Raw genomic sequence first — 13,206 nt, 5'->3', positions numbered from 1 at the left:
TCGTCAATAATGAGAGGTATTCGCGTTTCGGAAGAGTAGATGTGTCCTTACCTCAACAGTCGGTGGGAAAAAATGGAATCCGACATTAATATATAAATGAATAATATTGGATTAGCTCCGATCGTTGCGCTTTGAGAAGAAGAGGAGGCGAGCAGGGGGTGGGAGCTCTCCTCAAGTGAACCCGGTGAACTGGCGTGAACCCGTCAGTGACCACGGCAAGGTACATTACATTACATTACCTTTCCACCCCTCAGCCACACTGTATGGAGACGGCAAAACAACTATGGTCGGCGGTGCAGGACGAGGCAGCTCCAAAAAAATTATAGCGAGTGTATTTCCTATGAACACGTGATTCGGAGCGTCATCCAAAATCCAAAAGCCCTTTCATCTAAAATTTTGGAGAGGGGCGGGGATGAGATTGGGGATGTGTGTGTGTGTGTGTGTGTGTGTGTGTGTGTGTGTGTGTGTGTGTGTGTGTGTGTGTGTGTGTGAGAGAGAGAGAGAGAGAGAGAGAGAGAGAGAGAGAGAGAGAGAGAGAGTGTGTGCGTGTGTGTGTGTGAGGGGAGAGGGGGGTGGGGGGGTACGTATACTGAGCCCAGTGCACATTTGGGTATGTCGTTATAGGGGTAGTGCTCTAACAGATTGGGTTATACATAGCTACAATGGCGCCGCGAAGCAGGCTGAACAGATGGATTGTATTGTGTAAATTTGGGATTTAACAGGAGTTCAGTGATCTGCAGTTTCAGTGAGCTTCATCACCCAAAAGGTCTTCTTAATTAGGTCACATATTTTTTCAATAGATGCCCGCCGTCTTTAGAAAAAAAAATCTCTTGATGGGCTACTATGAATATTAACACTTGTGGGAATTGTCATTTTAAGCACAGGCCTATTAGCGTGGCGGCTTAAAATAGACTTTTAACGCACACGCGTAATAGTAGCAGACCAATTTACGCAGATGCACAGCAAATCCAGACTTGTTGTTAATGGCTGTTTTTATAGTTTAACAAAAGAGGACATGTTTATTTGAAATATATAACCAATGCTAGTTATGTCTTGTTGTGTAGGATAGTTTTTATACGACCGTGACCCTCATGACCTTGTTGGCCTTCTGTGCGTAAAAGCGCATTAAGAGCGCAGAAGCCCAAAACTGGAACAGACATGTTTAGAATAAGTGTCTAATAGAAAACAGATTAACGGCAAAATAACTATGGTAAAACATTTCAGGATAAGAAAACATATCAATTAATATCAACAAGACAAAGTAGCCTACAAATATAACGTTAAGTATGATAAAGTCGTTATTATCTCGTCTCATTATACTTAAGAATACTGAAGTAAAACAGATTTAGTCAGACGTGTACAGTATGTAATGTGTGACAGGAAGGGGGACTATCGCATGATGCCTACAACATGCAACATATTAACACGTTAAACGTCCGCTGTGATTTAGAAACATATAGGACCAATACTATGGAGCCATCCGGCATTTAGGAAACATGGAGGATTGGATTGGCTCTTCCCTCCCAGTTTGTCCTGACTGAGTTCAGACGTTGCCTGTAGCTGTGGCTGTGTACAGTACAGTCAGTTAAAACAAAGATTATCTATCAGGAAGATGAATCACTCAACAGTAAAACAAAAACCCAGACCCTGGTTCCGGTCTGCAGAAGTGAGACGTGTAGTCGTGCATAAGCTGATATAGAAGATGGGGTTAAAAGACATTTGTTTCAAATGTGACCTAATTTAACTTTTGTTGTTACATACTATGTCTATATATAAAGTGTTTGCACTCTGTGTTATCTATTAGACTGAGGGTGTGGTGAGAGCAGTGAGCTGTTGTTAGGTTCCTTTAGTTTGTGGCCATGTCTTCATGCAGGCCCATGCACAAGATATTATGAATGTGCAGTACAGATATAAAGGTCTCAAAACAATACACAGAGCAGACATTATGTTTTGGTTTTTATTTTCTTCTAAATGAAAAACTCAGTGCTTTAACCATGTTGTTTTTAAGGTTCTGGGTTTACAGATTAGTTTCTCTTCTTCTGATATGTTTTGCTGGCAAACTAGATACTACAAGATGTAATACTGCAAAATACTGTCAATACAACATACTTTATTTGAGATGAAACTTCAGGTTTTGGAGCTAATTCTAACGTTGAATTTCATGTGACCGTCAGTCACCACAGGGTTCACCAAATCTACTTCAAGTCTATTTGGCATGTAAGTTTTTAAGCATTTTGAGTTGTATTTTGTGTATGAAAGGTGAGTATATATTTTATCATTATTAACTTTATTATTTTACCCACCTCCAGAATTAATGTGTAAATAGTCTTCACCGGATATGCCCAGCTAGTCAATAAATTATTCTGCACAAGGTAACCTGATACCGAAGAGGAGTTTATTATTATTTATAGGCCTTTTCAGGAAAACTTGTCATAGGAAAACATATATATTGCGTTCAAATCATAATCTACTTTTCACAGTTTGTCTGTCTGTACTGAGTGTGACTCCTAGTTTGATCGGTGAGTTATCGAGCAGCAGGCAGCATCAATCTGTTGCTATGGTTACAAGGTTAGAACAGTAGTTTGATTGTTGAGCACATCCTCGTTTGAGATGTACTAGTATATGAATTTAATGCATACATTTTCTGTAACTATGGCATAACTGTGAATATCCCCAACAGTCTCTTGGCAGTGTGTGTGATGGGCCTTTAAAAACTTGTGTATTAAATTTATAGATTTAAATGTTTTCATGATACATTTGTACACTGATATGCATTGTGCTTTTCTTGCAGTCCATGTTTGTTAGACATCCATGGCTGGAAGCATTTTACAATAAAAATCTGAACAGCGGTCTTTATGCAACACTGTTTTTTAGCACTGTAAACAAACAAGACCGCTGATAAGCTACCGGCTTCATGAATTTAAACAGTGTGAGTCAGTGGCTTAAATTTCGAGGGAAATCTGAAGAGGGGAGTGCTCTTCTTCACTTCAAACTGCCTCAAGATTGGAGTTTCTTGTGGTGAAAGATGGTGAAAGAGTGAAAGACAGATGGTTGAAAAAAACACTTTATATGTGTTTATCTTGTTCTCTAGTGATAAAGAAACCCCTGCCAGAAAGCCATTGTCTGTGAAGCAAATGCTGAGTTTGTTTTTAGTAAACACACTCAAGTGCTAGTTTGAAGCTACAAGGAATCACAACACCCGTGATATCCGGGAAAAGCAGCAGAGTGAGAGCTCGCTGCTCTCCGCTGCTCTCTGCGGTGTAACCGGATCAGGGCAGAGCAGAGGGACCAAGAGGGACGGGCAGGAGGCTTGTTTGCCTCCAAATGAGCCAATGAGACCGGCTTTACATTAGACTGACAGCCCGATTCGACGAGCCCGGAGACGCCAATCTGGTTTGACTACTATCCGACAGCCAATACCGATCCACGACCGACAGGAACGGAGGGAAACTACAAAATACGAATTTGTCTTCCTGTAGGTCAAAACGTTACCTGCCACCTGTGGGACGGTGGAGGCTGTTAGAGATGGCCCTGTCTCAGTGTCTGGAGGACTCACCTTTGAGGTTGGGTTCAAAACAAACCGGGGGCAACGACCTGAACCTGCAGGAGGTGTACAACGAGACCCACCGGCTGGCTTTGGAGGAGCTGCTGTCAGGAGGGGTCGACAGCTTCCAGGACTTCCTCAGGAAAGAGAGGGTCCCCAACTTTCTGTCGGACGATGAAGTCCAACGGATCAGGAGCGCCACCGTGGCCCCGCGGTGCGTGTCCTTCTACGGAGAGGACCAGGTGCTGGAGCAGTCGCAGGACTGCTCCTCCGTCACCTATTTCCCCGAGGTATCGGACGTGGAGCCGCCGCTGCTGGAGATGGGCTGGCCCGCCTTCACCACTGGCTCCTACCGGGGAGTCACACGGGCCGTGGCGTACTTCCAGCCCAGCTACGGGGCGTGCATCTACAGCTGCAAGGAGGCTGCGAGGCGCATGATTAAAAGTGCCAGAGAGGTACGAACCAAGAAAATATGGAAAACACATACTGGTTTACCTAATATTTAACTTTTATTATTCTTTATAATTTGGCAACGCCCTTAACAAATGTTTACCATATTGTGTCAGTGTTTTTGACATTCCTAAATGGACATACTGTAAAATATCTACTTGTTATCTATTTCTAATGTCCCATTATTTCATATTGGAATATAGTTCATATGGTATTTTCTGGGCCTTAAGACAACAGTGGTAACAATGACAGCATGGCTTTGTGTATCATCCTAAAACGGGATTATTAGTTTTGGCTCTTTGTCAAATTCAGAGAGATATTTTATCAAATGGTCCCCAACCACAAACCAGTTAGACTGAGTGTGTATGTATGTCAGTTATTTAAAAATATTGGAGGGAAAACTCAAATGCTCTTTGTATACACGCCACATTGTCCCCATGGAATTTCTTTGATCAGTCTTCATTTTAGAAGCTCAGCTTTTTGAAATCCTGATTTAAAAAAAAAAAATGACCAAAAAGATAAAACAAACAAAAACAGATCATGAATATTCATGCTGATGTTCCTGACGGGAGCTGTCAGTCCAGCCTCTGGTTTTGAAAAGAAACATTCCAGCGTGAAAGCAGTCTGCGGCTTCAGCAGCACCTCAGGCCTGTGTAGGGCCTGCGTACCAGATGTGCCTCGACTTGCTCTGCTCCCCTCCATGAAAGTTTGCAAGACCTCTTTCATTAGCGAGCTCTAGTTTAAACATTCTCTAGCTTAGAGCTAAAAGGTGGTGGTATATTAGTGTGCTGGCGAGCGATTGAAACCTTAGAAAAATATTCTCATCCAAGTTTAACCGTAAGATTGTCTGTCCTTTTTGTAATGTAAAACCCTTCACTGCACACAGCCTTTATTGTGCGAGGAGGCGACTGACTGTAACGACACACCGGGCTGGTCAGCCTGGTTTCACTCTATTTTTGCACATTTTCTTAAAAACAAGCATCCACACAGTGTCATCCAAATAAGGTGGGGAACTCTGGACAAAGCTGCATGTGGATAACACCAGTTTGAAGCAATAAATCGGAGATATGTAAACATCCGTGTCTAATCCTCCACACACAACCTTTACAACAGCATGTGAAATTCCATTCCTCCTCACATAAAAACAGAGATCTCAGTGCAAAACAAAGCTCGGGGAAAATGGAGGCCTGCCCTACAGTGCACCTACTTGTCTCCTGTATAAAAGTAATTTGTTTGCTGACCAAGCGTTACTGCGGATTGCCATGGTAACAGACCACAGTCAATAGAAAGCTCATCAGCACACGCATTACAGGCAGTGTGTCTGCGAGAGATTCGCAGCTCTGTTTGAATAAGGCCTTGCATTTGATAATAATGAAAACACAATCATGTGCTACATCTGGGCGAGCACAGCTGCAGCCCTAAAAGGAATTCTATTATATTACCTCTGTAATTTTCCACTGCAGGTGATTGCCATAGTTACAGACTCCCTGACAGACCTGGATATCTTTAAAGATCTTCAGGAGGCATGCTCCAGCCGCAAAGTCCCTGTCTACATCCTGCTGGACCAATCAGGTGCTCCCGCGTTCCTCAAGATGTGCAGAAATGTCGGTGTTTGCTTGGATGACCTTCGGGTATGTGGTTGGTTCAGTAAAGCTGGGTGTGGCTCTGTGTGCACAACACAAACATCAGACAGCATCGAATTAAAATATGCCTTCCAAGATTTGGTGTGACTGGGTGAGTCTGAACTGATCTCTCACTCCTGTGCTTTCTCTTTTTTAATCCTTAAAGCAAATGAGAGTGAGAACCATAACTGGTACAACATATTACATGAGATCAGGAGCACGGATTACTGGCGAGGTTCATGAGAGGTTCATGTTGATTGATGGAACCAGAGTGGCTACAGGTTCCTACAGGTAACAGCCTGCTAAACATTTTACCTCAAGTCAAATAAAACATCATGTGCTTTAGATGGCTAATAAATGTCAAGCATGTTGTTTAATCTTGTTCCTGTGTGCAGGTTCAACTGGACCGATGGCAAACTGAACAGCAGCAACCTGATCGAGCTTTCCGGTCAGATAACAGAGAAATTTGACGAGGAGTTCCGCATCCTCTACGCCCAGTCTCTACCTATAAACACTCAGGGACCTCCAAGTGTTCGAAACAGCGGCATCTACGAACACCTGCTCATCAAAAACCCAGTCACCTCCTCCCCTCACCCGGCCAGGGAGAGGCCTGTAGAGCCGGTGTGTCTGACCAGCACGCCCAGCCATAAGCCCCCAACCTCAGCGGTGGAGCTGCCGGGTGAACCCTCAACTGAAGAGGCGGGTCTTAAAGCCACCCCAGCGTCCGACACGTCCACCATAGGTGAGGACTGGGCGGAGGAGCAGCACTTAAAGGAGGAGATCCTGGCTGGTAGCACTGCTCTGAGCTTCCCTGCAGACAAGGTAGCAGAAAGAGAGCTAATGACCCCCAGCACTGTGTCCTGCCACGTCTCAACTCAGACCAGTTGGTCGGTGGCAGACAGAGACATCCAGACTGACCTTCAGCTCACACAACAACCCAACCTCATCCTATCCGACACCTCCACCACCACCACCCAGAGCCAGAGCCAGAACCAGAGCCAGAGCCAGAACCAGAACCAGAGCCAGAGCCAGAGCCAGAGCCAGGACACCTCTTCCTCCTCCGCTTATCCCAAACAGACCTCACCCACCCCGGCAGCTCCAGACGACACCTTGAAGGGCTGCTTCGACAAGCTGTCCAAAGAACGCCAACACTACTACTCAACCATCCGCTTCAAGCTGGAGCACATGGTGACCTCCCTGTCCCAAAGGCGAGAGCTCGCGGACGTCACCAACATGACTCAGTGGCCTGGCACTTCCAGCAGGCAGAAGGTACACAAAGACTGTGGGCAGGGACCGAACCCCAGCCTGCGTGTTGAAAGTGTGGGCACAGGCACGGGCACATGGCCAAGAGCCAGATGTTTATACTAGTTTGTCTCTGGCTTCAGGGATTTCGTTGACAGAGGGTTTTTAGGGAAAGAGCTGTTGCAAAGTTTCTTGTGGGTCTTCTGTTTCAAATAAACGGTTTTAGCTTATGCAGTAGAATTTCAGCTTTATTCTATTTGTTATTATTTTCTGCAGTGCCTGCTTTTGTCCTTTTTAGTTGCTGTGTTCTGTCCATGTCGAAGCAATTTTTGGTGTAATGGTAATGCAGAATTGTAATTGACATTAACATCTTGCAGAAATCATAGACACCGTGCAATAATCACTTTTTGACCATGTCAGTTTAATGAATATCATTTGCTGAGGCGGTTAAGACTGGATAATATCTGCTGTTGTGTGAGTGAAAATGCATCAAAGTGCTTATGTGTTTATGTGATGACTGTTTTGGTTATTTAAATCAAAATTGACTACTGTAACTGCATCTGAGCATCATTCCAAAGAGCTCTCACTGTGCCTTAATAATAAATAAGGTTGTATTTTGCTAGATGAGTGCGTATTTTTTGTCCCTCTGCCTTTGTGTTCACTTTGAGCTCAATTGCAATCAAATTCTTGTGAAGAATAGCTTAAAAAATATTTGCACAGAAGTTCCAGGATACACATGGAAGCGAAACAGGCCAAAGCGACTTCACAAAGAGAATGAGCACCTGCGCCTTATGCACTGCAGTTCCTACATGCAATTAGTTAAGAGACAGCATCTGTGATACTGGCACCTCTGCTGATTACGTTGCCAATCACAGTTGCTGTCCAGGGTGAATTTGGAGAGAAGGAGCTCTGTCATAGATCACAAGCATAGATTAGGATGAATGCTAAATGAACGCTTCTTTACACACACACAGATGGGACTTTACAACTGCTGACTCCTTGCTATTATATTAAGTTTTATATTCATTTTCCACAGATTCTTAAAAGCACTTTTTAAGCAGAAGTGAAGAAGGGGGCTGGAATTTGTGCAAAGCTCCATATTAGCAACAATATACTTATTCTGAATCTCCACATAATTTAAATTATGGCTTTACATGGGCGCCATGTGCTGCTGAGCCTGGCACGAACAGTGTTTTAATCTTTATATCTTGCACTTAAGCACAAAGGTCCTGCTGTGAATGATCAAAACACGTCTTGGCTCTAGTAGTGAGAAGTGTGTTCAGAGTGTACTGAGTTATAAATGTATTACCTGGAGATTTATGTGACTAATGTTTAACTATATTGAGGAAATGAGGTGTAACTATTCCATATCAAGATGTGCAGATGGTTTTATGGGAGAAAACGACCTGTTGGATCTTTTCAGGACATTGATGGACAGCAAGTACCAGCAGGCGATCAAAAGATTGTGCTTACAGATGAAGAACAAAGAGTGGAAGTGCAGTTCAGTATCTTCAAATGTAGGAAAAAATGTACTGAGTCATGTTTTAATGAAAACATCCTGCTATTTACTGTATAATTGAATGTACTGTAGACAGTGTATTGTAGTTATAAGTAAGTTATACATAGAGACATATAGAAACAGCTATATTGAACAAAAGAATTGCATATGAAGATGTAAAAAGGCTGCATTTGAAACATTTTTGCTTTTCTAACAGATTACAGACAGGAACAGTGAGCTGACAGCTCAGCCCATATTTCGAAATACTGTAGATGAACAACCTGATGATGAAACACTTCTTTGTAAAAACATGTACTTTTTATACTATTACATTTAATATTATTCATATATTGTAGAAATTTAACAAAATTTTATATATATATATATATATATATATATATATATATATATATATATATATATATATATATATATATATATATATATATATATATATGTATATACACACAAAGGTTTATATATTTTAATAGAGTTCTTCTCAAAATCAAGGCAGATACAGACATGATTTTTTATGATGGCTTTTGTACTTGAGTACAGTTAAGAGGTGTATTATTCTACTTTCTTCTTCAACTTCACTACATTTAAGAGGCAAATATAGTACTTTTTTTTACTCCACTACATTTATGTGACAATTACAGTTACTTTACAGATTAAAATTATATATACCAATATGATCTAGATTAGGGGTGCAACTAACAATTTTTTTTATTCTCCTTTAATCTGACAATCATTTTCTTAATTAGTAATTGGTTAATTGTTTCGTCTATTCAACGTCAGAAAATAGCAAAGAAATACCCATTGAATTTACAAAGAGAGTCCAAAGTGGCATCTTCAAATGTTTTTTTATGTCCAAAACCCCAAAATATTCACATTACAATGATACAGTAAAGTAAAAGAAGAATACAGTAAATAAGCAAACTCTCACAGTGGAGAAGTTGCAACCAGAGAATTGTTGGCAATTCTGCTTGAAAAATGAAACAAGTATTTGATTATAAATATAGTTATTTATATATTACTTTTTGTCATCAACTAATCATTTCAGTTCTACTATAAACAGAGCTGGGTGACCATACCCAACTGTACATAAAGTAGTTAAATTTAGCTCCACCTTGATCAGCTGCAACATTAAAATGCTACATAATGCATCAGTGACAGTAATCCAATGATATATAACAGCATAATGACATATAACAAAATTTAATTTTAATTTTGATACTTTAATGCATTTAGCTGATATTTATATTGATACTTTTATTTGAATAACATCTTGAATGCAAGACTTTTACTTGTATTTTTACATTGTGTTACATTAACTGAAGTAAAGGATCTGCGTAAACGTCTTCCGCCACTGATGTTCCTATTGATGGTCACAGACCTGGCTTACCCAATATCAATTAATTAAATGATTGGTTAATTGTAGTTTCATTCATATTGTCTGATATTGTGTGTTGTTTTTGAAAGAAATGTACAAAAATGTTATAATATATTGTATTATAATATATATAATATATATAATATTATAATAATCTCTGACTATAAAATATTGCAGTGAACTACAACTTTAGCAATGAATTTAAAAACAGTGTTATAAATATTTTTAATTTACAACATGCCACCTTATTGCCACTAAGACCTGATACAGCCTACACTTCACACTATTACATGGCAGTAAGGTGAGAACAGCAGGCCCTCCAGCGGCTCCTCCTGTGGTGTGTGCGTCTCCTACCAGGCAAACACATCAAAAGCCTCTGCATTCATTATGTAAAATGGCGCAGCTGAAGGGGATTGATCTACAAGTAAATACAATGGTGGTAATATGTGAGAGAATGGTATTCGATTTTAATTGGCTGCTGCAAAGCAACCACTGGCTGTAATCAAGGAAGCAGTGGGGTATCCACAACACAACAGTCTGCACCTATTAGGTTCGGTTCACTAGTGAACAGAGAAACTCACATACTCCACTTCGCACATGACAATTAAAAAACCATATCTATGATTTACTTTTTAATTGTTTGTTTTTCTTGACAGAAAGTGCCTTTTTTTAAACACATTTACTGGGATCTTACTGGTGTTGACAGTCAGCAGCAACAGTAGCAGGCCTCAGCCACCAGAGAGAGCCCTGTCCTTATCTAAAACTTGCTTCACTCCTCTCACAGAGAAGTGTTACAACTCTGGAAACACAAAAGATGTATTTCTAGTAGAAAAACAGCACCATATTCTTAAGTCGTAACCTCAAACACTTAATTGAATTACTGCTGTTTAATCCAAAACCAGATTCCTATCTCCACTAATTAAAGATGAGTTAACTAGATGCATCCTGCTGGCTCTCTCGTTCTGTCTTAAACTGCTAAATTTTTAAGTTTGTGTGAACATAGAGACGAAGCCACTGTCTGATGTCCTCTTCAGGTCACTTATGATCCCCAGAGAGCACTAGTAGCAGAACCTCTCCTGCTGCATGCTGGGTAAAATCCTTGTGGATGTCAGCATGTCTGACAGAAGGTGTAACATTATATCCTACCAAATATGCATTAAGCTCTAATCCAGTTGGCCAGCACGCATATACTATTGTACACACTCACAAATCACAGCCATGCAGGTGTGAAATAACCTTTTTAATTGCAGGTGTGCAGAAGCAAGAACAACAATAGTGAACATTTGTTTTCAGGAAGTTGTAGTACGTGCTGGATGCCGGTGAAACAGTTGCTTGTTAATGTTTTTTTGCATGAACTGTATTTATTTACAGTATTCCATGTGCATGATTATATTTGTATTTTGTGTTTATTTAAAGACAAGGAGAACTGAGGGAATGACAGCAGTATTTTACGCTAAGAGCACCTCCCTCACCCCCTCACAGCCCCTCAGAGTCCCATAGGACAGAATAGATCAGGATGATGCAGACAGACAGCGCTCGTCATACAATTGATTATTGGATTCTTATACATCACCATGTACATTTATGGAGGCTCCCTTGGTGCCTGGGTGTGAATGCACAGACTGGACCTCTAACTGTAGCGCAATGTATTTGTTATGGCATTTTATTTCCCTCTAACTGAATAATCAATCCAAGAAGTTGAATTTGTATAAAATGTTTAAAACTCTCTGGGTCCTAGAAATACTAAACATCAAGTTGGACCTCTGACACTGACTGACAAGAGTCCAACGGCTCTCCTGACGCTGAACATAAACCTTTTAATTACTGCAAACATGGCTGATGAGTTTGAAGCTTGATTACTTGGCCTTCATTAGTCAGATTGTGAGCTATAGTGACTCCCAGAGGTGCAATTTGGGATCTCTAAACACTGTCAGCCTCTGTGTTTTGCAATTACATTTACCCTACAGTGTACCCAAACAGGTGTGTGCACCCAAATACACACACACGCAAGCAGGCCCACGCATGTATACTCACTCTTTTTATTATCGGCCTGAACAAGCAGGGCTGGATGTAGGCATTTCAGTCCGTTCTTTAATTTGGAGAAAGGACCTGACTAAAAGAAAACATTGATAAAATGTGCTTAGTGTGCTGAGTCCTACTTTGTTGAACTCTGCCTGTCATAGTGATTCGTGTTTGCTGTGCCATCTTGGCTTTGTTTTCCATCAGGGCGGCTGGTGGTTGTCACTACACCGGGCAGGGAGCGTTCTGCCTCAGGCCACGAGACACTGATAATGAATGTTCAGCTCATTGGAAAATAAAGTGTGTCTGAATTATGTGGTCAGGATCAGGTCGTTGTTTGGGTGAGTGAGTCAGACACAGTGACATGCGCGGACGTTCAGTTTGCACAGCAGTCAGTCACTTCCTGCGCTCTAATGCTGATGCCGTGGGCCGCAGTTCGGCTAATGCAGGTGGAAGGTATTGTTGGTAGGCTCTTTGTGCTAAACTGCATGTTGGGCTTTAACACGCTGTCCAGCAGCAGCCTTTGCCGCTATTTTTAGACGGGTACAGCTGCTCCTTAGCAGCCACCCCTTAAACCAGCCATTCACCAGAGATTTATGGCACGAGCACATGAGAAACAGGTGTAGCGTCTTGCCACTTGCTTGTCCAAGTAGTGCAAGCTTAGGTCTATCAAGCATTACATTTATTTTGTTTACGATGATGCCTATTCACAGCAGCTGACACAGTCGCTCTGGTATGAGGAGTAGCTATCAGTGAGTGGGATGCCTCATGCTGTTGGACATTTAAACCACAAGTCCTGAGCGTCCGGTGCTGCAGCGATGAGTCAGCCTCTGGTCACAACGCCACCTAAGTCCAACACAAGTTCAACACTTGTGGTGAGCTGCTCCCCCACAGCACCATGTGTCCCGGCACGTTAGCTCAGCAAACTGTCTTACATCAGATAATAACAAGACAGTTTGCTCCTGATGAAAGTGACTCCGTGTTTGCTCGTATTCATGTCCCTGATGAGGACGGAGTAAGATTTGTCCACAGATTTGTCCTTTTGTTCAATTTCTGTGCCCTCCTGTTCTCTTGATACTGTATCTACAGTCCTGCTCACCACAACCTCAGTCCCACCAGGATTGTCACATGATTACAGTTGTGTAAATTAGCAGGAAATTGCTGTGAAGTGACAGTAGGCAGAGAAATAGGCCTGCTGGTGGCTGCCTTTATGTGTGCCTGTGTGTGTGTGTGTGTGTGTGTGTGTGTGTTGGGGGTGGGCACTAAATACGCAGCTCCTCCAGTCACACTATAGCAGCTCAGCTTAAGTTTAGCTTATCACTGTCATTTTGTTGTCTGCATTATTCAAAAGGACACCTTATCAGCAGGGCCGACTCGTATTAGCCTTCTCCACTGTGTACTCCACACAATGATGTTCTACGCTGTTCCACATTAACTC

At 41.7% G+C, this 13,206-nt stretch overlaps 2 protein-coding genes across 10 annotated transcripts in view; one reads left to right on the top strand and one right to left on the bottom strand.

The window, feature by feature from the left end:
• zhx3a (zinc fingers and homeoboxes 3a) overlaps window positions 1-13,206 on the bottom strand; it is a 47,482-nt gene that overhangs the window by 13,024 nt on the left and 21,252 nt on the right. Inside the window, exon 1 of one of the 7 annotated variants that reach the window (XM_042407321.1) lies at window positions 5,437-5,497. The exons of 4 other annotated variants lie outside the window; for them this stretch is intronic. The gene's annotated coding sequence lies outside the window, so the exon portion shown is untranslated. Of the gene's footprint in view, window positions 1-51; window positions 376-5,436; window positions 5,498-13,206 lie in introns of those variants that run through there. 2 more of the 7 variants (XM_042407319.1, XM_042407320.1) reach the window with 2 other exon arrangements.
• Window positions 3,274-7,480, top strand: fam83d (family with sequence similarity 83 member D). 3 transcript variants are annotated; one of them, XM_042407326.1, is made up of 5 exons: window positions 3,274-3,999; window positions 5,458-5,625; window positions 5,783-5,907; window positions 6,012-6,590; window positions 6,639-7,480. In XM_042407326.1, the coding sequence occupies exons 1-5, from the start codon at window positions 3,526-3,528 to the stop codon at window positions 6,982-6,984; spliced, it is 1,692 nt and encodes a 563-aa protein (XP_042263260.1). In that variant the 5' UTR covers window positions 3,274-3,525; the 3' UTR covers window positions 6,985-7,480. The 3 variants fall into 3 exon arrangements, with proteins under 3 accessions (XP_042263260.1, XP_042263259.1, XP_042263257.1); XM_042407325.1 differs by having other exon boundaries at window positions 6,627-7,480; XM_042407323.1 differs by having other exon boundaries at window positions 3,277-3,999; window positions 6,012-7,480.

The sequence above is a fragment of the Thunnus maccoyii genome, chromosome 3 (assembly GCF_910596095.1).
Source record: "Thunnus maccoyii chromosome 3, fThuMac1.1, whole genome shotgun sequence".
Classification (NCBI taxonomy): domain Eukaryota; kingdom Metazoa; phylum Chordata; class Actinopteri; order Scombriformes; family Scombridae; genus Thunnus; species Thunnus maccoyii.
The sequence above is the reverse complement of the archived record's forward strand: the minus strand, read 5'-3'. Positions and strand labels throughout refer to the sequence as shown.

What these genes read in the sequence shown, in the direction of transcription:
- fam83d (XM_042407323.1), top strand. Translation starts at nt 3,526, where the DNA reads ATGGCCCTGTCTCAGTGTCTGGAGGACTCACCTTTGAGGTTGGGTTCA. An exon ending in TGATTAAAAGTGCCAGAGAG is followed by an intron (nt 4,000 to 5,457) that starts GTACGAACCAAG and finishes TTTCCACTGCAG; the next exon opens with GTGATTGCCATAGTTACAGA. An exon ending in TTTGCTTGGATGACCTTCGG is followed by an intron (nt 5,626 to 5,782) that starts GTATGTGGTTGG and finishes TAATCCTTAAAG; the next exon opens with CAAATGAGAGTGAGAACCAT.